The sequence below is a fragment of the Moschus berezovskii genome, chromosome 27, assembly GCF_049115385.1.
Source record: "Moschus berezovskii isolate FMDL1 chromosome 27, NW_MosBer_1.0, whole genome shotgun sequence".
Taxonomy (NCBI): domain Eukaryota; kingdom Metazoa; phylum Chordata; class Mammalia; order Artiodactyla; family Moschidae; genus Moschus; species Moschus berezovskii.
Genome location: NC_142486.1, coordinates 3112501 through 3136248, shown reverse-complemented (window position 1 = coordinate 3136248; position 23748 = coordinate 3112501). Strand labels below are relative to the sequence as shown.

At 58.1% G+C, this 23748-nt stretch overlaps 2 protein-coding genes across 7 annotated transcripts in view; one reads left to right on the top strand and one right to left on the bottom strand.

Moving 5' to 3' along the window:
• RADIL (Rap associating with DIL domain) overlaps window positions 1-5153 on the top strand; it is a 52849-nt gene extending 47696 nt beyond the window's left edge. Inside the window, exons 10-15 of one of the 2 annotated variants that reach the window (XM_088833074.1) lie at window positions 1325-1475; window positions 2189-2379; window positions 2480-2831; window positions 3613-3752; window positions 3856-3995; window positions 4374-5153. In XM_088833074.1, the coding sequence (XP_088689200.1) occupies window positions 1325-1475; window positions 2189-2379; window positions 2480-2831; window positions 3613-3752; window positions 3856-3995; window positions 4374-4479 (1080 nt within the window). In that variant the 3' untranslated portion in view covers window positions 4480-5153. The other variant, XM_088833073.1, reaches the window with a different exon arrangement.
• Window positions 5154-9155: 4002 nt separating this feature from the next.
• The window catches only part of AP5Z1 (adaptor related protein complex 5 subunit zeta 1), a 14690-nt gene continuing 97 nt past the window's right edge, over window positions 9156-23748 (bottom strand). The window contains exons 1-17 of one of the 5 annotated variants that reach the window (XM_088833075.1): window positions 23726-23748; window positions 15102-15239; window positions 14845-15031; window positions 14518-14659; window positions 14311-14418; window positions 13855-13959; window positions 13515-13655; window positions 13326-13363; window positions 13096-13258; window positions 12522-12700; window positions 11993-12135; window positions 11671-11811; window positions 11208-11319; window positions 10884-10981; window positions 10402-10534; window positions 10110-10324; window positions 9198-9853 (exon numbers count right to left, since the gene is read on the bottom strand). The exon at window positions 23726-23748 is cut by the window's right edge and continues 97 nt beyond it. In XM_088833075.1, the coding sequence (XP_088689201.1) occupies window positions 9583-9853; window positions 10110-10324; window positions 10402-10534; window positions 10884-10981; window positions 11208-11319; window positions 11671-11811; window positions 11993-12135; window positions 12522-12700; window positions 13096-13258; window positions 13326-13363; window positions 13515-13655; window positions 13855-13959; window positions 14311-14418; window positions 14518-14659; window positions 14845-15031; window positions 15102-15239; window positions 23726-23748 (2337 nt within the window). In that variant the 3' untranslated portion in view covers window positions 9198-9582. Of the gene's footprint in view, window positions 9854-10109; window positions 10325-10401; window positions 10535-10883; window positions 10982-11207; window positions 11320-11670; window positions 11812-11992; window positions 12136-12521; window positions 12701-13095; window positions 13259-13325; window positions 13364-13514; window positions 13656-13854; window positions 14024-14310; window positions 14424-14517; window positions 14660-14844; window positions 15032-15101; window positions 15240-16550; window positions 20285-20338; window positions 20358-23725 lie in introns of those variants that run through there. The other 4 variants (XM_055410390.2, XM_055410389.2, XM_055410393.2 and 1 more) reach the window with 4 other exon arrangements.

The window sequence follows — 23748 nt, the reverse complement described above, 5'->3', positions numbered from 1 at the left end:
TGTATAAAATTACTGTATACCAGCAATTAACAGAGCACTGTAAATCAGCTGTACTTCCACAAAAGGATAAGGAGGAGGCAGAAGAGTGGGGTCAGAGAGACAGCATAGGCGGCAGTGGTGGACGGGCGGGGCGCGTGGCGGTTGCAGGATTCAGGGGCAGCCCTTGGCCAGGGTGGCAGCCAGGGAGCGGGTCCTGCCCTGGAGCTGCCAGGGGAACACAGCCCCCAACACTCGGGTTAGCCCCGAGTGAGCCACGCCGGTGTCTGACCCCGAGGCCTGCGAGACCGCGCTTGTTCTCGCTGCCGTGTTCATGCTCGTCTGTTGCAACAGCAGCCGGAAACAAGGCGCCAGCTCGCCCGCCTCCCTCACTTGCGCCGTGATCGGCAGCGGGTGGGATGAGGCGGCGGGCGGCCCGTGGGCTTGCTCCCTGCCACCCGCAGTCCTGCCCCGGCTGTCACTCACCACCCAGCACCCTCGTTTGCCACCCTCGAGACGGGCTGTTTAGGGAGAAGAAGCTTGTTTAAAAAACAGTCGACATTTCTCCTAAAGAGGAGGCAGAGTATCCATAACATAATGACCAGATGCTGTAAATGAGAGAACAGAAAGAACTCTTGGAAGTTCAAACTGCGACAGCAGAGACCCAGAGTTCAGTAGCAGACTTGGAAGCTGAAGTTCGGGGAATTTCCCAGAAAGCAGAGCCTGCGAGGTGGAAGGAGGTGCCCAGCCGTCGGGCGCCCGTTGACCCCTCCCTGGAGAAGCAGCCAAGGCCTTGGGGGTGCGGTGAGGATGGGCTGCCCTCGCCCCCCACGCAGCTCAGGACCCCCGTGACCCCGCCCAGGCCTCTGAGGTCGGCAGGGAAGTGAAGCAAAAGAGGAGGGAGGTAGGAGACGGTGAGCCGCTTCCTGGCAGCGGGAGGCTCGAGAGGCAGAGCCAGGGGCCCAGACCTGCGCTGGACGCGCCCCGTGCTCCCAGGGAGGAGCCTGCTTCTCAGGAGCGGACGCACAGCTGCCGCCCAGGTTCCCCGCGAGGGCCTCCCACCTGGAGTCCTGAGTCGTGTCCGGAGGGCGCTTTCCCTGCCCGGGTCCCAGCCCCCAGTGCCGGCCTCCCTGGGAAGCTCCCCCCACAGAAGGCAGGGGTGGTCTGAGAGTTCCGGGAGCCCTCCTTGGTCCCTGTCACAGCCAGAGACGGTCCTCTTGGGGACCTCACTGTCCGCCTGGCCCCTGGGGGCGGAGTGTGTGCTGGGGGCCCCGGGGCTCCCCGGAAGGCAGGCCGGTCCCCCTGTGGGGTGGGCACGGCCTCTGACCAGGAGCACGTCTTGTCACAGATGAGCTGGGCGAGCCTGCGGGCCGCGTTCCCTGCCCTGAGCCCCGCGCAGCTGCACCGGCTGCTGACTCAGTACCAGCTGGCCTCGGCCATGGGCCCCATGAGCGCCTGGGAGCCGGGAGCCCAGGACGGCCCTGCTGCCTTCAAGTCAGGTGAGGCCCCTCTGTGGGGGAGCTGGGAGCTGGGGCGTCGCCCGTGGGCTCCTGGATGCCCCGGTCCCCGGGTAGGGGCAGGGCAGGACCCCCGAGGAAGAAGGCGGCCCAGGGCTGGGGCTCCCTGTGGCCGCCGAGGTCGGGGCTCGGTAATGGGTCCCCGCTGCTCCTCGGGACCGCACCCAGCGCTTGACCACCAGGGAGGGGCAGGCTGTCCACACTGGGCAGCTCTGCCATGCACACACGCCCGTGCACACACTCTATGAGCTAGTCGAGCCCCTCTTGTGAGCAGTGTGACATGGAGACGGACAGTGAGGGTAGGGGTGCGGACAGAAGGGGCTTCGCCCTCGTCACTCCCTCGTCACCCGGGTTTGGACTCTGGACAGGCCCTCCTTGTACTGGGTCACGTCCAAGGCCTGCGGGGGCTCTGTCTGGGGGTCGGGAGCACCGTTCCCAGTGTGGAGGCCAGCAGGCAGGTGGGCCGTGCCCCATGCGTGACAGTGCGGAGTGCAGTCAGCATGGCTGTGGGCGCCCCCAGTGTGGGCGGGTGCAGGGGGGAGGACCTGGGGCGCACATTCCCCCTGGTGGAGCTCGGGTCATCCCGGTGGCCCTTGGGGCTGGGCCAGCTTGGGTCCCGTCCCTGGGGTCCGGTGGCGGCAGGCGGGTTGCAGGCAGCGCCTCCTGGCCGACGTCACAGCCCCTCGCCCCTCCAGAGGAGGTCCTGGAGTCCTACGAAAACCCCCCGCCCATCGTCTTGCCGAGTGAGGGCTTCCAGGTGGATCTGGACGCGGAGTGCCCGGACGACCGCGTCTACCAGCACCTCCTCTACATCCGCCACTTCCTGTGCAGCCTGCGGAGCCAGCCTGGCCCCAGCGGAGCACCTGCCTGGCCCGAGGGCCTCCAGGTGCTGGGGGTGCAGCAGCGGGGCGCCCTTGGCTTGGGGGGCCCCTCTGTTCCCCTCTCAGGTTCCCCGCTCAGGGCTGAGTTCTCTCTTGTTTCCCCAGGGCCTGCACCACGCCAGTCCTGAGGGCCACCCCGAGGCCCAGAGCTGCCCCCCGGCTTCCAGGGACCCCTGCGGGGGAGCCCGGGAGGCTGGCCTGGAGCACACTCTCCCTTCCGTGGGGGGTCCCCGGGTGCAGGGCCCCCCAGGAAGGCCACCCGGCCACCCGAGCCGCGGGGGCCCCCAGGCCGTGGACCCACACGGGGACCCCTCGTGCCTGCTCACACCCCCAGGCACGCCACTTGGCCTGGAGCCTGCGGCCCCCGACTGGCCTGAAGGCAGCAGCGCCTGTGGGAGGGCGCTCCCAGAAGGGCGGAGGATGGGGCCCAGCGGCCCACGGGGCGCCTACCGGGAAGGTGAGCCCACCAGCACGCCCTGCGCCCTGGTGGCTCCCTCAGGGTCCTTTCCCCACGGAGGTGGGCGGCATGTCTGGCTGGGCTGTCAGCGTCGCCTCTGAGTGCCTGTCACCCTGGACACAGACGGGCCCCCGGGGTGGGGGGCCCGGAGAGGGGGCTGTGGGGGGAGTGGAACAGACAGCTCCCGATGTGCGTTCAGCCCCAGAGCCGGTGCGAGGCCCACGGGTCTGGAGGACGCGGGAGGTGGAGGGCCCGGCGCCCTGGGCGCTGGCCAGACCACTGGCTGGGCCGAGGGCACTGAGGGGCAGCCTTGGCGAGTCCTCGGTGTTTCAGCCGAGCTGAGCGGGTGCCCCACAGGCAGGGTCACTGGGACAGGGGTGTGCCTGGGGCAGGACATCGCTCAGAGGGGCAGCATGGCTGGCCCCGCGGGGAGGACCGGCAATCCTGGTGGGGAGCACAGGACCCCGGCTCGGAGGGGCCGGGCCGCCCCTCGGGAGGGGCAGATGGGGGTCACCCCTGAGGCGTGTGAGGGCTGGGGAGGGAGGCCGGTGAGACCGAGCAAGCCCGCCACTCAGCCTCCTGAGAGGGGTGGAGTCCCGTGGCAGCACAGGGTGGCCTGCTTGTCCCCGTCCCCCGGACGGCCCCATCGGGCCTCCCCCAGACCTTTGGGAGCAAGTGTCCTCTGGAGCAGCTGACCTGGACGCGGATCCCGGACTTGAGGGGAGTCTGGACAGAGGCCTGAGCAGCCGCCCCTCACCCACCACACTTTCCGGTTCTACAGGAGACTGTGCGGCCCCGGAGGACGAGCCCCCTCCGGCCCCGTCCAGCCGCAGCTCCAGCACTGATGACTTCTGCTACATGTTCATGGTGGAGCTAGAGCGTGGCCCCTCAGGGCTGGGCATGGGCCTCATCGATGGGATGGTGAGTGGCTGCCCCAGGCCCAGCTGGGGAGGTGTGGAGGTGCCGGTGCTGGGGCCCCGCGGGCGAGGGCCCACGGAGCCCTGATGCTGCCCCTCTCCCGCAGCACACGCCCCTGGGCGCCCCTGGGCTCTACATCCAGACCCTGCTCCCAGGCAGCCCTGCCGCAGCCGACGGGCGGCTGGCGCTGGGAGACCGCATCCTGGAGGTGAATGGCAGCAGCCTGGCAGGAGTCAGCTACCCGAGGTACCTGCTGCGCCCCGCCCTGCCCTGGGGGACCAGCCTGGCCGCGCCTCAAAGCCCAGCAGCGGCCCCTATCACTACCCGCTTTGGAGATGAGCAAGTGAGGCACAGCATCGCCTCCTGCCCTTCCTTGCCCTTGCCCTGATACCACCCCAGTCCCCACCCAGGGGCTCAGGCGCCCCGGCTCTGTGATCCTGAAGCTCCGTCCCATTCGGGGGGCTTAGGGTTACTGCTTCTGATGTCCCCTCGGGACACCAATCAGGGGGAGGCTGCCCCCCGCCCCGCCCCGGGCGGCACCAGGAGGCACCACCCGCTGGACCAGTGCCGAGTCCTCACTGGGCGGGATCGTCTACACCGGCTGCGTCCCTTGGCTGCTTTCAGGGCGGTGGATCTGATTCGACATGGGGGCAAGACGATGCGGTTTCTGGTTGCCAAGTCTGATGTGGAGACGGCCAGGAAGGTCCGCTTTCGCATGCCGCCCCCCTAGGCGCCCTGCGCGGTGGGCCGCCAGCCTGCACCTGCGTCCTACAGGCACGTCTCTTCTGCCAGGCTGCTCCTTGCGGGTGCGCCCCCTGCAGGACACCTGCAGTCCCTTTGTGTATGTTCTATTTATATGACAGATAACAGTTGTGATGTTTGTTACAGAGCTTTTATGTTTGAAGATTTTAATGGAAAAATATTCAATAAACTATCTTTCATATTCCAGAGGGTGGCAGGGCATGGCACCGGGGGGGCACCGTGCTGGTCCCCAGAGGGGCCACTGGGGCTCCTGAATCTGCTCCCGTCCCTTCTGGCGTGGGAGACCCGTGAGGACATGGGGTCCTGGGGGTAGTGGGATGGCTCAGCCTAACTCCACGTCTGCCCTCCCCCTGCCCTAGACGAGGAGCAGGCTGTGCCAGGCAGCCCCCTGCCACGGAGAGCGCGAGAGCCGCCCACCCCTGAGTGGGCTTTGCGCTTGGGGTGCAATGATCAGCACGGTCTGAAAAAGTGGTCTAGGAGCCTCGGAAGGCTATAAAGTGAGAGTCTTGACCCACTCTGGGTGCCCAGGCCTCATGCCCCTCGGTGTCCTCTGCTGCGGCTGGGCCCTAACAGGCTGCCCAGCCCCGGGCTCCCTGTCTGGCCGCCTGGTGTCCACCCGCTGGCAGGCCCGCCCCCTGCCCCAGCAGCGGGGCCACGCACAGGTCCGTGCTGGTGTCAAGGTGAGGCGCTGACCATCTTCAGCAGGTTCGGTGTGTCCTCACCGGGCTTGGAGCCTGGGGCCGGGTTCTGGGCCCGCATCCTGACAGGCATGCAGACTCTGGGGATGCGGGGTCCTGGCCAGTCCGCTGCAGACACACTGCCAACGTGGAAGGGAGTCTCCTCTGGGGAGCAGCAGCCCGGTCAGTCCCAGGTGGGTCCCAGGCCCTGGGCCTCAAGTGCCACGAGCTCCCTGCCGCACCCTGGTGAGTAGAGTTGGGGGCGGGGCGGCCCTGCTGGCTGCTCTGTGTCGTGTCGGGATTCCGACTGTCTTGATGCAGCTCCCCAGGTGCTGGATGAGGTGCATTTTTCCCTGAACTGTGTTTATGTTTGGCTGTGCTCGGGCTCCATTGCTGCTGGGCTGCCCTCTGGCAGTGGCGCGTGGTCTTCCTGCAGCAGCTTCTCGTTGCAGAACACAGGCGCTCAGGACGCTGAGCCACTGGGGACGGCTGGATGAAACGTACATTTACAGTCATTTAAATGTATCAGTTCAGCTCAGTTCAGTCGCTCAGTCGTGTCCGACTCTCCGCGACCCCATGAATCACAGCACGCCAGGCCTCCCTGTCTATCACCAACTCCCGGAGTTCACTCAAACTCATGTCCACAGAGTCGGTGATGCCATCCAGCCATCTCATTCTCTGTCGTCCCCTTCTCCTCCCGCCCCCAACCTTTCCCAGCATCAGAGTCTTTTCCAGTGAGTCAACTCGTCGCATGAGGTGGCCAAAGTATTGCAGTTTCAGCTTTAGCATCAGTCCTTCCAATGAACACCCAGGATTGATCTTCTTTAGAATGGACTGGTTCGATCTCCTTGCAGTCCAAGGGACTCTCAAGAGTCTTCTCCAACACCACAGTTCAAAAGCATCAATTCTTCGGCGATCAGCTTTCTTCACAGTCCAACTCTCACATCCATACATGACCACGGGAAAAACCATAGCCTTGACTAGACGGACCTTTGTTGGCAAAGTGATGTCTCTGCTTTTTAATATACTATCAAGGTTGGTCATAACTTTCCTTCCAAGGAGTAAGTGTCTTTTAATTTCCTGGCTGCAGTCAGCATCTGCAGTGATTTTGGAGCCCAAAAAAATAAAGTCTGACACTGTCTCCAGTGTTTTTCCATCTATTTCCCATGAAGTGATGGGACCAGATGCCATGATCTTTGTTTTCTGAATGTAGAGCTTCAAGCCAAGCTTTTCACTCTCCTCTTTCACTTTCATCAAGAGGCTCTTTAGTTCTTCTTCTCTTTCTGCCATAAGGGTGGTGTCATCTGCATATCTGAGGTTATTGATATTTCTCCCAGCAGTCTTGATTCCAGCTTGTGCTTCTTCCAGCCCAGCGTTCCTCATGATGTACTCTGCATACAAGTTAAATAAGCAAGGTGACAATATACAGCCTTGACGTACTCCTTTTCCTATCCGGAACCAGTCTGTTGTTCCATGTACAGTTCTGACTGTTGCTTCCTGACCTGCATACAGGTTTCTCAAGAGGCAGGTCAGGTGGTCTGGTATTCCCATCTCTTTCAGAATGTTCCATAGTTTATTGTGATCCACACAGTCAAAGGCTTTGGCATAGTCAATGAAGCAGAAATAGATGTTTTTCTGGAACTCTCTTGCTTTCTCCATGATCCAGCGGATGTTGGCAATTTGATCTCTGGTGCCTCTGCCTTTTCTAAAACCTGCTTGAACATCTGGGAGTTTACGGTTCACATATTGCTGAAGCCTGGCTTGGAGAATTTTGAGCATGACTTGACTAGTGTGTGAGATGAGTGCAATTGTGAGGTAGTTTGAGCATTCTTTGGGGTTGGAATGAAGACTGACCTTTTCCAGTCCTGTGGCCACTGCTGAGTTTTCCAAATTTGCATTGTACAGGAGACAGGGACCAAGACCATCCCCATGGAAAAGAAATGCAAAAAAGCAAAATGGCTGTCTGAGGAGGCCTTACAAATAGCTGTGAAAAGAAGAGAAGCCAAAAGCAAAGGAGAAAAGGAAAGATATAAGCATCTGAATGCAGAGTTCCAACAATAGCAAGGAGGGATAAGAAAGCCTTCCTCAGTGATCAATGCAAAGAAATAGAGGAAAACAACAGAATGGGAAAGACAAGAGATCTCTTCAAGAAAATTAGAGATTCCAAGGGAACATTTCATGTAAAGATGGGCTCGATAAAGGACAGAAATGGTATGGACCTAACAGAAGCAGAAGATATTAAGAAGAGGTGGCAAGAATACACAGAAGAACTGTACAGAAAAGATCTTCACGACAAAGATAATCACAATGGCGTGATCACTCACCTGGAGCCAAACATCTTGGAATGTGAAGTCAAGTGGGCCTTAGAAAGCATCACTACGAACAAAGCTAGTGGAGGTGATGGAATTCCAGTTGAGCTATTTCAAATCTTGAAAGATGATGCTGTGAAAGTGCTTTTTAGTACGCTCGACACCAAAAGAAACTCTCAGAGCCCCAGATTGAAATGAGGGCACAAGTTCAGGGAGGCTGGCGCCTAGCCTGAGGCCCGACCTCCATGGTGCTGCTTGACTGGGGGGAGCCCGCACACCGCAGAGTCCTGCAGGTCTGGGGGAAGACCTCGGGGCTCCTCTTCTCACAGGGAGTGTGGGCTGCCATCTGTCTGTGGGGAAGTGCCCAGGTCACTCCCAGGCCGTTCTTTGAGGCCGGTACTGTTATTACCCCCACTGAAGGGAAGGGCTGCCCACTCCAGTGTTCTTGCCTAGAGAACTTCATGGACAGAGGAGCCTGTGCACTACAGCCCATGGGGTCGCAGAGTCAGGCACGACAGTCACTCAAACACTGTTTCAGGTGAACGTGGAGCACGTGGGGCTGTGGTTTTCTGTTTGTGGGCGAGTTTGTGTTTTCTGTTTGTGTGTAATGTTGGGAAGCCCCACAGAACCGGCTCTGCAAGCTGCCGCCGTCCCCTCTGCGCATGGGCACGGCCTCAGGTGAGCGCTCTGCGGGCACGCAGACCTCGACCTCGCACTGCGGCTGGGCCAGGCTCCCAGCATCCACCTGTGTGTGGTGCGGACACCCCGTGGGCCCCCCGGCCCCGCCGGTGAGTGGGCGCACGCTCCCCACCTGAGGCCAGGACGCGGCGTAATGGCCACCTCCACCTGGGCGGCAGTCAGGATTTGCACTCGGGTCATTCAAGCAGCAGCAGCCGCCACAAAAGTCTACCCTGCGAAGAGAATGGTCAGGGGACACTGCTAGAGGGGCCTTGGCTCGGTGTGAGGAAGCAAGCAAGATCCCCCCAAAACCCGTGTTCTCAAACTAGTTCTTAAGCACCTTTGCGCCCCAAACTTGCAATATCTGACGGCCTGAAAACACGGACAGCTGCACGTTAAGGGGCGTCTGGCAAAGTGGAGAAAGTTTATCGGGGTCACGTGCCCAGATGGAGCACAAGTCCGGAGGGCTGGGCAGCAGGGGTGAGGGGCCCGCAGGGCTGGGCCGACCGCCCACTCGGAAAGCGTCTGCGGCCGCACACCAGGCAGACGCTGCGCTCCGCAGGGCGTCTGAGCGGCGAGGCCGGCCGGGGGCTGGGCCCGAGGGGCGTGGCCGGGGCCTGGGGGCGGGGCCAGGGCGGGCGGCCGGGGCTCGCGGAGCAGCAGCGCCACCTGGTGGCCGGGCCCTCCGGGCGCAGGTGGGACTGGACCACAGGCCTACCCCAATGGAAGAGCGGCAGGGAGTGCTGGGGCTGCAGGGGGTTCTGGCCCCACCGCACCCAGTGTGTCCCCCCGACTCGGGGCAAGAGCAGAGCGCACGTGATCTTCCGGGTAAGGCTTCCAGCGGCAGGTGCTGCGGTGGCCTTGTCCTGCTGATGGGAGACTGCAGGCCTGTGCAGGTAGCAGGGCCCCTAGACCCGACTTCCCATCTCCAAGCTACTCGGGAGCATGAAAAGCCCTCCAGTCACTGACCAGACCCGCCTCCCAGTGGCAGCCTTCGGCTCTGGGAGATGGACGCAGCTCCTTTCTGACTACATGTCAGTGCTCTGTTCTCGATCATCGGGGGACACGTGGGGATTAGGCGGGAGGATCATTGGGGAAGGCCCCACCCACGGGACTCCCCGCTTCCTGGGTGGAGATAGAGGGAACCGACCTTGCCTTGTGTGCACAATTATTTTGTGAAGAAGGTTTATTTTTTTCTCTCCTTTTGCCCTCAGATAACAGCAAGACACTGATCAGGCAGCCTCCACCCAGTCTCAAGAGGGGCCAAAGCTAATAGTCAGTGCTGTTCCCACCAGAAGAGGCTGAGGTGGTGGCCTCCTTCCCAGGTTTCTCTGACCCAGCAGAGAGGCCACGGTAGGGACCGAACAGCAGGATCTACAGCCTGGTGCCCACTGGGCCCCTGTCCCCTCACCGTGGCAGGAAGCCTGCCTCCCTCTCCAGCAGCCGGCTGACCAGGGCCAGGGCCAAGGGCAGGGCGGTGTTGCAGTCACGGTGATAGCGGGGCTGGGACACCTCCACACTGGGCGTGAGCACAAACTGGGCCACGCTGGGCATCTTGAGCAGGTTCAGCAGCTCGGTGGCTCGTGTGCAGATGGCTCCCAGGTCGTCCTCGCCGTGCACGGGGCCCGCGGCCGGGCTCTGGGCCAGTGTCCTCATCTTGGACAGGAGCAGGGAGACCCTGGGGGTGGGGGCCCAGCCCATCAGCACTGGCATACCTCTCAGGCGGACGGGGGCTCGGGGAGGTGCCCAGCCGCCAGGAGCACGGGCTAGTGTGGCCTGAACTCCAGGAAGTGCCCACAGCCTGGGCCACTGGCGTCCAGCTGGGAGGCTCGTGCGGATGCTGCGTCCAGGTGTCCTGGAAGGGGCGGCCGCCAAGCCTTTTGCTTTCCCCATGGGAAGGCTGCAGGTTCCCTCTGCCTGCCCCAAACCCGTACCTGGGGATCAGGTCTTGGCTCCGGGAGGCCAGCTTGGCCACTGTGGTCATGAGCACGGTGATGACCTGTGGAGGACACCTGGGAAGGGTGGCGGAGGGCCGAGACTGGGCAACCTCGAAGAGCAGGGCCTCCAGAGCTTCGAAGAACCTGTTGATCTGCTCCGCGGTGCAGCGCCGGTCCCAGGACACCGAGAGGTACTCGCCGATGGCCCACACCTGGACGGGGAATAGCACTCAGCCTGCAGCAGGCCCCACAGCAGGCGTGGGCCAGGGCGATGGGGCGGCCGCCTTACCACAGACGTGAGCATGTGCCCGGTGCTGCGGGGCCCCCCCAGGCTGCTCACGAATTCCAGCAGCTCTTTGGCCCGCTCAACCACCATCGAGGGGTGCAGCTTGCACAGGGCCGGGAACTGGGAGCTCAGCACCCTGTCGGAGAGGACACCCCTCAAGAGACTCCAGCCCCACGGCCCGTCTGGAGGAGAACAGGGTGGTGGTACTGGCTCTGTCCTTGGGTCGGGCTGGCGAGGGGATGAGCCCGCATGAGTCGGGCTTTCAAAAAGGGCACCTTCTGGAATGCTCTGCCCAAGAGAAGCTGTTGGGGGAGCGGGGCGGAGAGGGGATGTGGCAACTGTCTGGAGTGGGAAGAGTCTGTGCGGCAGCCCGTGAAGTGCTGAGGCTGGGCCTGGGGGTGAGGCTGGGGAGAGGGGCTGAGGGCACGGGGGGGTTGGAGCCGCAGGAGGGGTGAAGCCCCGCGGAGCCGCCGGGAGGGACCCACCTGTGCACATCGGCTTCATACCCCTCAACCTGGAAAAGCGAGTCACTTCTCTCCAGGAGCAGCAGTGCCAGCTGGCTGGCCAGGGCCCCATCAGCGAACTGGGAGGAAGAGACAGCCTGGGTGCCTGCCCAGAGGCACCTGTGCGCTGGGCCCTGCTGTGTCTGCTGCCCTGGGTGCTGCTCGCAGCCACATTCTGGGGGGACAGGAGCTGGGCCCAGGCTGTGAGCAGCACTTTGCACCCTGACCCGTGTACTGCCGTGGTTTGCCCCGCGGCTCTGGCTGGCCCTCTGCTCTGGGGACAGAGGCCCTGGGAGGTGGGCTCACCTTCGTCACTGCCGCGAAGAATGCTCGGAGTAGGGTGGGCACAGCCTGGGCACACTGGACTACCCGGGCACAGCTGGCCAGGGGCTGCAGCAGCTGGTGGAGCGGCGTCAGCCTGTGGACACGGGGCCCGGTCCTGAGCACCTGCTGCTGCCCTCGCTGACCTGCCCTGTTCCCCCTGGGACACACGTGCGGCCAGGGAACCGGGGCCAGTCCTGGGGCGGCCGCCTCTCAGGGGTGGTCAGCCTCACTTCCTCGGTCTGTGGAAGGAGACAGTGTGCCCCCACCCGCCGGGGCAGCAAGGATGGGACTGGGTAGTGGAACAAATCACAAGCTCAGTGCCTGGGAAGTGCTCAGCCACGCTAGCCGTAAGCAGAGCTGTCTTGCCAGGTCGGAAGGCAGCAGGCTCGGGGCCAGGCTCCAGCTGCAGCGGCCCATGCTTATGGGCCCACCCCAGAGGGCCTACCTCTCTGTGGTGCCGCTGGCTTTGGCCCGCAGCAGGTGCTGGAAGAGGCCCTGGGCCTGGGGGTCCCGCAAGGCCTCCAGGCAGCCGGGGGCCCTCACGGAGACGTCCCAGAGTGGCCTTTCAGATGCAGCCTGCGACAACCTGCAAGCAGAGACGGCGGGGCCGGGCTGGGACGTGGCTCCAGCCCTGGCCCCTGCTCTGTGGTGTCGCTGATCAGGGAGAGACTCGAGCAGCCGTCACTCTAACGGCACCCGCCCTGGACCAGGCCCCTGCGGGAGGCAGGGCACACACATGGGAATGGGGAACAGCGGGCTGGGCTCACCGGAGCTGCAGGTCCAAGGCCGCGGTCAGGCTCGGCAGGTCCAGCAGCAGGTGGAGCATCTCCACGGCCGTGCCTGCATCGACCAGTGCTGGCAGGAGCGCCACGAACTCGGAGGTGAGGGCCGGACTGCTCCAGGCCAGGAACTGCAGAGACAAGGGGTGGCTAGAGGGCAGCTGTGAGGGCGCCTCTCAGTCCCCCTGATCCCAGGGTTGGAACATGCCCTTCACGGTCTTCCCCGTGATCCTGCTTGCTTCCGCCCTCACCTGGTGCCAACAATCAAGTCCTGTCCACTTGCCATCATTTCCTCCTGACTAAAGGACCAAGTCTCTGGTTTTGGAAAAGTTCCGCAGGGACACGCCAACCACAAACCACCCGTCAAAGATGATGGCGCCAAAGGGCTGAACACAGCGGGTGCAGCTGCCCAGTGGAGACGCTAACTCTGAACCAACTCTGTGGGCTCTACCAGCCCAAGCGCACGGGGTCACCGCGAGCATGGATGCCCGCTGCCCCAGGGGCCCAGTTCACGTACCTTGAAGAGGCTGGGGAAGCTGGTCCTGAGAAGGTCCAGGTTGCTGCCGAACAGCAGGAGGTGGTCCCTGCAGAACTGGACGAACTCGAAGGCCAGCATTGGGCTGTGGAAGTGTTCGGACGGGATCCTGGTGAAGAGGTGCTGGCAGACGGCATCGGCGTCCACTGCGGCAGCCTCCCCTGAGAGCATTGCCTCCGTCAGGGCAGGAGGCCCCAGGCCTGGCCTCCAGGGCCTCTTGCGTCTCCAGGACACTCTTGGCAGACACGTCCGGCGTCATAAGCACGGGAGGGCCGGCGGAGTGCACCCAGCACTCCCCCAGTGTCTGGCCACAGACCCGCCCCTCTGGGTATCTAGATGAGTACTATTTCTTAAAGGGGCTGGCTTCCCGGCACCTTCTAGGGAACTCCTCGGTAAAGAGAGCTTGAGATTAACATCGATCTGGTAACATTTAAAAAATCTCCCATGTAAGTGTTGAGTGCCCATCGAAGCACTGCTGCTCTACGGCAGAGGAGGGGCCGTGAAAAGGAACGTGCCCCTGCCCGGCGCCCTGTTCTCCAGTGCGGGAGGCGCTCACCGTGGTGCAGGAAGAACTGGGCGATGGGTAGCAGCGCACGGACGCAGGCCGGGTCCCCGCAGAGCCGGGTGCGCAGGGCCCGCAGACACGGGAGGGCGCGGTACAGGAAGGAGGGGTCCTGCCGGCAGAGCACGTCCAGCACCAGCACGGCCTCCACCAGGCACTGCGGGGACACAGGGCGGCTCAGCGCGAGCCGCGGGCCCCACCCGAGGCCGCCCGCGGGCACTCACCGCCTTCTGCAGGCCCGAGTCGGCCTTCCTCAGGGCTCCTGCGGGAGGGGAGAGGGCACCTGGTCTCTGCGTCCCACTGGCACCTCCGGACGAGGCGGCGGCCCATGTTCTGGACGCGCGTGGGGTGGCTGGGGAGCCCGCCCCCGGGGGGACCCCAGCGCAGGCAGGCGGGTCAGGCCCAGGACTCACGCCGGCCGCTCTGCTCCAGGAGGCGCTGGCAGTACTCCAGGGCCTTCTCCCGTAGCCACTCGGCGGGCGGCAGCAGGTGGCTGGCGGTGGAGGCGGCCGAAAGCACGGACACGGTGGAGCCCTCCAGCTCCGACCTGTCATCTGGAGGAGAGGGGACGGCTCAGCAGCTTGCGGGGATGGGTGGGCTGGAGGGTGGGGGAGCATCCCCGTTGTGGGCTGCCAGGGCTGGTGCTCAGTCCCGCCTGCTCCCACCCTCACTGGACACCCGCCATGTAAACACACCCGGACTGTCTAAACCGCTAACAGACGTGCAGATGAGGAGGTGCCTGCCCTGTCCCACCTGAATCCATGGCGCCCGGGTGTGCGGGGCCGCCCTGTAGCAGCCAGGCCCGCAGCATGGAGAAGGCCTGCACGTTCAGCCGCTGGTCCTCCGTGAAGCGCTGGCCTGTGGACAGCACCGTGAAGAAGTCCGTGGCCACGGTCCCGTCCACCTCGGTGACAAGGCCCGGCTGCAGGGGACAAGGAAGGTCAGCGGGCACAGCCAGGGCGCCCTCACAGGACGCGAGAACGCGGGCGCTTAGGCTGACGACACGGCCCTGCTCTGGATCCCCACCTGCACGACCCGAGACTCCTCACAGTATCACGGGCACAGGGGCGGGACCCAAAGCACCATGCCCTCAGCCCAGTGGAGACAGGAGAGAAGTCATGCTGGAACCAGGGCGGCGCTCCTGCAGGAGGAGCTGATGGCAGCCCGTGGGCAGCCCCAGGACAGGACGGCCCACACCCCGAGACTCACCTGCCGGGTTCTGGGCGTGGAGAAGAAGCCTCCCGAGGCGTGGGCTGTCCCCTGCTGGATGCTGGCGTAGCGGAGCCAGTCCCCCAGCCGCTTGCTGAGTGCCTTGGTCTGCTCTGGGAGGGACACCGTGGGGACGGAGTTAAGTCTGCGGGGCTTCCTGGGACCCGGCAGCGGCCCCGGTGCTCCCCCCGCCGATAGTGTGCTGACCTTCAGGAAAGGCGTCCGGGGCCAGGCTGGCAACCTTGGACACGACCGGGAGGAGGTACGTCAGGCTGGGCACCTCAGGCTGCCGACTCTCCAGGACCTTGATGACGCACTGGCCCACAGTCCTGACCTGCTGCGGGTCGCCCTGCAAACCCCCCGGTGGAACGTGAATGCCGACTCCCCCTACAAACACCACTCCACCCAGGCATCCAGAACATCACCAGGGCAGGCCCAGCCCAGCCCGCTCGCTCACGGGGTACACATGGCTGGCTGGATCACCGAGCCCAGGGCCACCAGGGGTGGGCTGGGGGGCCGCGGGAGTCACGTTACCTGGGCCAAGAGCACAGAGGCCACCAGGCCCAGCTGCCGCGAACTCTGGGCGTGGTCACAGGACAGGCTCAGGCTGTCGGAGGGCGCCATCTCTCTCAGCACAGCAGCACAGAGCAGCTGGAGCCGCTCGGGGCAGCGGGGCGAGCAGAGGGCGGTCTGTAGCAGCACCACGCACGTGGGATCCAGCCTGGGCGGTAGGGATCGGTCAGCCTCTGTGGGGCTGGGGGGGCCGCCCAGAGGCCGGGGTGGGCACTCACCTCCTGCTGTACTTGGTGGCCGCCACGATGAGGAAGAGCCTCCGCAGGGCGTCCAGGGTGTCGGGGCCCCAGTCCTCCGCCTGCAGCAGCGCGCTGATGCGGGCACAGAACCTGCCCAGCTCCTCGGCCCCGACCTCCCTGCAGAGAGAGACCACCGCATGGGCAACCGGAAACGCCGCCCCGGCGGGGGACAGGCCCTCCTGAGCACAGGGGCCCGGGTGTCGTGTGGGGGCTCTAGGCCTCGGGATGAACGGCTGACGGGCACCCGACCCAGGTCCTCCCCGAGCAGCAGGAGGCCCTCACGCCACCAGCTTCCACAGCAAACCTCCTCAGCACCTCCACGCTCAGGTTCTGTTATTTCAGGACCAGAAAAATAAACTAACTAGGAGTCAAAACTAAGGGAGATTCTAGTCTGAACCAAGTTGCTTTTCAAAAAAGATTCTAACTTCTGGGAATAAGAGTTAAGTACGCTAGAGCAGATATTATGACATTAATCTTAATTTAGAATGTATCTACTAAGCATTTACAACAGGTTCGACACTGAATGGTCCCGAGACAGCCTGCTTCCCAGTCCATCCTGAAAGGCAAGGGCAAGCAACATGCCAGCAAGTCACCACGCTGCACGCTTCGGGGGCTCTCGGAAGGGCGCAGCGCACAGCTAGGCCCTCCCAGTCCACAGTTCTGACCTCTCAGGCTGTGGCGGGGGTCCTGGGCGGTGGCTTGTCCTTCCCCATTTTACTTGAGGGCTCCCCCCCATTTCTTCACTTATTCTAGTCAGAGCAGGACGCAGCCCCCGACAAACACAAGTGGAGGCATCAGTGGGCAGAGGAGACGCGGCCCTGGGCCGGTCCAGCCTGCTTTCCTCTGGGGGATGTCGGAGGAGACTGCCAGCCCGTCCCAGACTGCGCTGCCCCACACCCCAGCTCAGCCCCTTCCTCTTCTGAAAGGAGAGCCCACCGCCTGCAGCCTCAGCAGCTCCGGCTGCTTTCAGACCCAGACTCCCTGGTGCCAGCGAAGCACACAAGCACCCGCCGTCCCTGCTTCTCTAAGGGCACCGCGTCCCGTTTGCCTGCCCTCACCCGGCTTGGACCCTCTGCCTGGAATGCTCCTGGCTGCTTCCCTCGGTGGATAACGCCTCACCAGCTCTGAGCTTCTAGTTAGTCACCTGGTCCTTCCGGAAATGCCCCCAGTCCTGGGCTCACCCTCCCCGCTTATGTGGGTCCCACTTCCTTCTGCAGCTCACAAGTCATGCTTCTCACAAGTTCCTCCATCCTTTTTTTCATCTCTGAAAAATTTATAACTAAAATTTTCTCTGAATCCTAACTCCAAAATTTAGTAATTTGTTTTAAAGTGCCAGAAAAAAATAAAAGAAATATAGTGAACGCTAGTAAGACACAACTGATAAGACAGTTACCCTTTCCTCAGATTTTAACAGGAATTCCTACCCACCTCAGAGACAGAGAAGTAAGAAATAGGGCCGTTCCTTCTGCCTGTCAGCCTATGATTTATGACCGTGAACAGAAAATAAGCAGGGAGTTCTGAGTGGGTCTCAGTTCTTCGTGTCCCGGGAAGAACTCCGGGGCCAGAATATCGCATGTTGAGTGAGATGCTAGCATTCCATCTATTTTCTGGGGAGAAGAGAGCAAGATGGCCGAGCAGGAGGACACAGAGCGCTCCTCCCACCACGAACACACACAACCACACCGACGTGAGGAGCAATTCCCACTGAAAACAAACGGGCCTGGCGGAGAGTCCTGTGACCCGGGGCTGGGGGGAGGACCCACACGGATGCGGGGAGGAGGCGCGACCGGCAGGCCTGGTGCCCGGGGGGGACGCGGGGAGCGGGGCACACGGGCTTGAGTGCCTTCCTGGGGAGTGAGGGGTTTGTCCCAACCTGGGCCTCTGACCAGGAAGATGAGGCCTCTGGCTGGTTTGAAAACCAGTGAGACCAACAGCAGGGCTGCGAGAAGCCTAGACTCCACTTGTGAGGCGTGGGCACAGGCTTGCTCACTGCTCAACTAAGGCAGAGGGAGCAGAATGCGGCTGTCCGGGGCTCTGGCTCATTCTGGGCGTCCAGGCACGCAGTGGTAAAGGACCCGCCTGCTAATGCAGGAGACGCAGGTTCGATCCCTGGCTCAAAGATCCCCTACTCCAGTATCCTGCCTGGAGAATCCCATGGACAGAGGAGCCTGGTGGGCTGCAGCCCATGGGGTCGCAAATCAGTGGGACGCGACTGAGCAGGCGCTGGCTGGTTTCCGTGCCGGCCCAGCGGAGCACCTGCCCTGCTCCCCTTTAAGGGCCGGGATGCCACTGCTGGGAGGGGGACGAGCACACACTCAGAGGGAACAGAACCAGCCTGGACTGTATCCCCAGGGCTTCTGCTCCAGCCGTGGGACCCGACCCCACCCCACAAGGGCAGTGATGGCCACTGCGGTGAGGAGAGGGCAGCACCCTGGGGCACCCCTTCAGGGCCACACGTGACAGGTAACTGTTTCAGCTGATGTCACAGACACAGGAAACTAAAGCAAAACGAGAAGGCAGAGACCTGAGAAAACAACTAATGAAACACAAGCACCAGAAACAGTTCAAAGTGCTAGTGTAAGAATGCTACCTGAACACAGACTTTTAACAAGGAACCAGAAAACACAGAAATAATCAGAGCAGACGTGTGCCACAGCTGAAACGAAAAACACACTAGAAGGAGGAACAAGCGGCTGTGACACAGAAGGACGTGCAGGTGTTCTGGAGGACAGAGCGAAAACCACGCAGTCAGAACAGCAAAAAGAAACGCGTTTTAAGAAATGAAGACCAGTTAAGACCCCCTGGGACAACAGCAAGGGTGCTGACACTCATATACAAGGGCCCGAGAAGAAGGGTCAGAAATGTATTTGATGAGATTAAGACTGAAAACTTCCTGAACCTACAGAAGGAAACAGACAGGTACAAGAAGCAGAGAGACCCCTACACAAGATGAACCCAGAGACACCCACACCAAGACATACCAAAATTAAAGTGGCAAAAGCTAAAGAGAATTCTAAAGGCAGCAAGAGAACAACAGTCCCATACAAGGGAACCCCCATATGGCTATCAGTGGGTTTTTCTGCAGGAACTTTTCAGGCCAGAAGGGAGTTAAGGCAGGTTATAGTTAAAGTCCCCAAAGGAAAAACCTACAGTCTATGGTGCTTTACCCAGCAACGTTATCATTCAGAATTAAAGAAGAGGTGAAGAACTTTTCAGACTAGCAAAAACTGAAACAGTTCATCAATACTACATGACCCTAAGAGTTATAGGAATTAGGAAAATGCCCATGAGTAAGCGCAAATATACAGTAAAGGCTGTGGGTCACCCACCTAAAATACCACGAAGGTCACATATGTGATCCCCATGGTGGGTAACCACAAATCAAAAAACCTCAACAAACAATGGAGAAGTAGCATAAAAACAGCTAGAAAACGAGCAACAGCATGGCAGTAAGTACGTGAAAGTGAAGTCGCTCAGTCGTGTCCGACTCTTGGTGACCCCATGGACTGCAGCCTACCAGGCTTCTCCATCCGTGGAATTTTCCAGGCATGAGTACTGGAGTGGGTTGCCATTTCCTTCTCCAGAGGATCTTCCCGACCCAGGGATTAAACCCGGGTCTCCCGCATTGCAGGCAGACGTTTTACCATCTGAGCCACCAGGGAATCTCCCAATACCCATCAGTAATCACTGTAAATGCCAGTGGACTATTATGCTCCGATCAAAAGACGTAAGTCAAACTGATGAATTTAAACACAAGACCCAACAATTAGATATGCTACTTAAAAGACTCACTTCACAACCAAGAACACAGGCTGAAAGCAACGGGGTGGAAAAGGACACTTCAGGTCGACAGACACAGGAAAGCAGGGCGGCAACACTCGCCGTCAGACACAGCAGACTTCAAGGCAAAGTCTAACAGAAGACGAAGGGGCGCTACACAGTGAGAAAGGGGCCTAGGCACGGAGGGCACAATACACTCACTGGCATCTATGCACCTAATAAAGCGGCGCCTGGACGCTTGCAGGCAAAGAGGGAGAAGCTGACAGTGACACGGTAACAGCAGGGGCTTCACCACCTCACTCACGTCAGTGGACGCACTGTGCTCAGTGGCTCAGTCGTGTCCAACTCTGCGACCCCATGGGCTGCAGCCCCCCAGGCTCCTCTGTCCATGGGATTTCCCAGGCAAGAATACTGGAGTGGGTTGTCATGCCCTCCTCCAGAGGATTCTTCCCAACTCAGGGATCGAACCCAGGTCTCTGCATTGCAGGCAGATTCTTTACCATCTGAGTTACCAGGGAAGCAACTGTATCAAAAGACTTATTATTCAGACATAAAATCAATGAGGAAGCAGTAGTCTTAAATGACACAAGTAAACTAGGCGGACTTTATCTGTAGGATTCTCCACCCAAAACCAGCTGAAGACACATTCTTTTAAAATGCACACGAATGTTCCCAGGATAGATCACATGTTAGATTATTAAATGAGTCTCAACAAATTTAAGAGGACAGAAATGATATCCAGTAGCCTTTCGGACCACAACAGCATGAAACTAGAAATGAATTACAGGAAGAAAAGGACGGGAAAAACACAAACATGTAGAGTCTCTACACGCTACTGAACATGCCACTAAAACAGGCAACAGAGACATGGAAGTGCAAATAAAACACCTTAAGGAGAAAAGAACACATTCCCAAATCTACAGGGTGCAGCAAAAGCAATCCTAAGAGGGAACTTTACAGCAATCCAAGCATAGCTCAAGGAACAAAAGTCTCAAACAACCTACCTAACTGCCATCTAAAAAGAAACAGAAGAAACAAAGTCAATTATAAAGATCGGAGAAGAAACGACTGAAACAGCAGACCAGACTTTAAAGGGTAAAACTGATAAGGCTTTAGGTCAGGGTGATCAATAAAAACAGAGAGAGGACCCAAATAAAACAAGATATGAGAGAGGAGAAATTGGGAAGTGAGATACCAAACACTCCACAGAGAACAGTACTAACACTTACAGGCAGACAAATGTGATGACCTGGAAGAAATGGATACATTTCTAGAAATAGACAGTTTCCAAGACTCAATTGGAAGAAACAGACAATCTGAACAGACCTTTCACTAGCAGTGAAACTAAGCTAGTAATAAAACTTCCAGCAAACAAAAGTCCGGGACCAGAGAGCTTCATGAGGGAACTCTACCAAACAGAGAGAGATAACACCTACCCTTTTCAAACTATCCCAGAAAACGAAGGGGAGGAGCACTCTACAATTCTCTCTATGAGGCCACAATTACCTTGATACCAAAATCAGGCAGAGACTACAAAAAAAAAAAAAATTACAGGTCAGCATCTATGATGAACATAGATTTGAAAATCCTCAAAAGAACATTCAGTTCAGTTCAGTTGCTCAGTCATGTCTGACTCTTTGCGACCCCATGAATCACAGAACGCCAGGTCTCCCTGTCCATCACCAACTCCCGGAGTTCACTCAAACTCATGTCCATTGAGTCGGTGATGCCATCCAGCCAAAAGAACATTAGCAAACAAAATTCAACAATAAAAAAAGATCATGCGGAATTCTCTGGTGGTCAAGTGATCAGAACCCTGCGCTTTCACTGCTGAGGGTGAAGGTTCAATCCCTGTCAGGGAATTAACATCCCACAAGCCATGAAGTACGGCCAAAAAAAAAATCCTACACCACGGTCAAGTTAGATTTATGCTTATTCCAGAGTCACAAGGATGCTTCAACATCTGCAAATCAATGGGTGCAATACACCACACTAACAAATGGAAGGATAACATTCATGTGACCATCTCAATAGATGCAAAAAAAAAGCACTGGACAAAATTCAACATTCATTCACGACAAAAACTCTCATCAAAGTTGGTATCAAGGGAACATAATAAAGGTCATTTATGACAAAGCCACAGCTAACATCATACTCAACACTAAAAAGCTGAAAATACTTTTCTTCCAGTATCAGGAGCACATGTGAGGACGCCCACTCTCACCGTCTCTATTTAACACAGTGCAGTGTTTTGTAGGAGCACTTCAGTAAGTAGGAAGTCCCAGCCACAGCAGTCAGACTAGGAGAATAAATAAAAGGCATGAAACTTGGAAGAGAAGTAAAACTCACTATTTGCAGATGACACGATACCATATATATAGAAAGCTCAAGTTTCCACCAAAAACGATTACAACTAATAAAATAACTTCAGTTAAGTTGCCAGGATACAAGATTAATATTCAGAAACCTGTTGCTTTCCTATACATTAGTAAAGAGCTATCAGAAAGAGGAAGAAAATAATCCTGTTAAAATCATGTGAAAAAGAAGAAAACCTAGGAATAAACTTAACAAAAGAGGTGAAAGACCTATACTCTGAAAACTATAAAACACATACAGAGGAAATGGAAGATGGGACAAAGAAATGGAAAGGTACCTCATGTACATGAGTTGGAAGAATTAAAACTGCTAAAATCTCCACACTACCCAAAGCAATCTACAGATTTAATGCAGTCTCTATCAAAATACCCATGGTTTTTTTTTCACAGAACTAGAATAATTCTAAAACGTGAATGGGGAAAGCAATCTTAAGAAAAAACAAAGCTGGAGAGAGGTATCATGCTGTCTGATTTCAGACTACCCTAAACCACAAAACTACAGTAATCACCAGGTAAACATTACGGTACTGGCACCAACACACAGACACACACACACAGACACACACACACATCTATGAAACAGAATAGGGAGCCCAGAAATAAAACCACACTTATGGTCAATCAACCTGTGACAAAGGAGGCAACAAGGCAGAATGAAGAGAGACAGTCTCTTCAACTAGTGGTGCTTGGTAAAACTGGACAGCCACCTGTAACGCAAAGAAACCGGAACATTTTCTCACACCATATACAAAAATAAAATGGATTAAATAACCTAAATGCAAGATCAGAAGCCATAAAACTGGAAGAAAATAGAACACTCTGTGACAGAAACAGCGGGAATATGTTTTTGGCTCTGTCTCCTAAGGCAAAGGAAGCAAAAGCAAAAACAAGCAAATGGAGCCTAACCATTACACGTAAAAGTTTTTGCACAGCAAAGGAAACCAACTTAATGGAAGAAAATACTTGCAAGTGATATAACTAACAACGGTTTAATATCCAAAATAAACAATTCACACAACTCAATATGAAAAAAACAATTTGAAAAATGGGCATAAGAGACCTGAATAGACATTTTCCCTGAGACGACATACAGATGGCCAACAGACAGTTAGAAAGATGCTCAACTGAGAGAAACAAATCAAAGCCACAACGGGGAACACCTCACACCTGTCGGAAATGGCTATCAAACGAGAAGGCCACAATGACAGGTGCCGGCGAGTAAGCGCAGAAAAGAAGACCCTAGTTCACTGTTGGCAGGAATGTAAATTGGTGCAGTCACTGGAAAACTGTGGAGTTTCCTCAAAAAACTAAAAATTGAACTACATTCCTGGGTATATATCCAAAGAAAACAAAAACTCTAATTTGAAAAGGTACATGCACCCCAATGTTCACAGCAGCCCTGTTTACAACAGCAAAGACATGAGAGCAATCTAAGTGTCCATCAACAGGTAACTGGATAAAGAAGGTGTGATGTGTATATATACACAATGGAATATTACTTAGCCATAAAGAATGAAATTCTGCCATGTGCAACAGCATGGAAGAACCTAGAGAGTATTATGCACAGTGAAAGAAGCCAGAGAAATAATCCAAAAAATGGAGCTAATGAATACAAGACAGACTTACAGGGCACACACTAGCTGTTGTCAGCAGAACTGGGAATTGGGGAGGGGAAGGGGTTAAGAGGCACAGACCATGTATTAAACAAGGTACTGTACAGCACAAGGAACGTAGTCAATATTTTATAACAACTGTAAATGGAATATAATCTATTAAAATACTGAAGCACTACACTGTACCCCTGAAACTCATGCTGTAAATCAACTGTACCTCGACTTTTTGAAAAATCTATTTTCCCGTAATACAGCTCCTAAATTTAACGAGCCTGAATTGTAACAGTGGAACTTGAGCATTGGAATATATGTGCAAGATTGAAGGAAACAGAGACGTTTTTGGACTCAGTGGGAGAAAACACTAGCCTAACAGGTTCTCAAGGGTTATTTAGATTACAGCAAACTTCTGTCCCATTCACAGCCTTTACAACCTAAAGCCTCAACCAGCCTAATTTTTCCCACCAACCGGTCGAGCTCCGAACCCAGATGGTCCTTCGTTTAAACCATGGTTCTGGCCGCCTTTGCTTCTCCTCGAGTAGCGTCGACTCTCACGCTGACGGACTGCGGGGTGTTTTCCCCGGGAGCGGCCCGTAGGTGAGGAGAGCGCTACCGACCAGTCCTGGGCGTCAGAGGCAACCCGGGCCGGAGGACGGAGGCGCGGCCGCTCGACACGCCCAGCGCCCTCCGCCGCCTTCCCGGCCCTGACGCCGCCGGGCGCGGGGCCGCCGCCTCCCCGGGCCGCCCGCCGTCTCCCCGGGCTGCCCGCCGGGCCCGGCCCCGCGCCAGGCCGCGCTGAGACCCGCCGCCCCGCGCCCGCGAGGCACCGCGCGCTCACCGGGCCTGGCGGAGCAGGCGCTC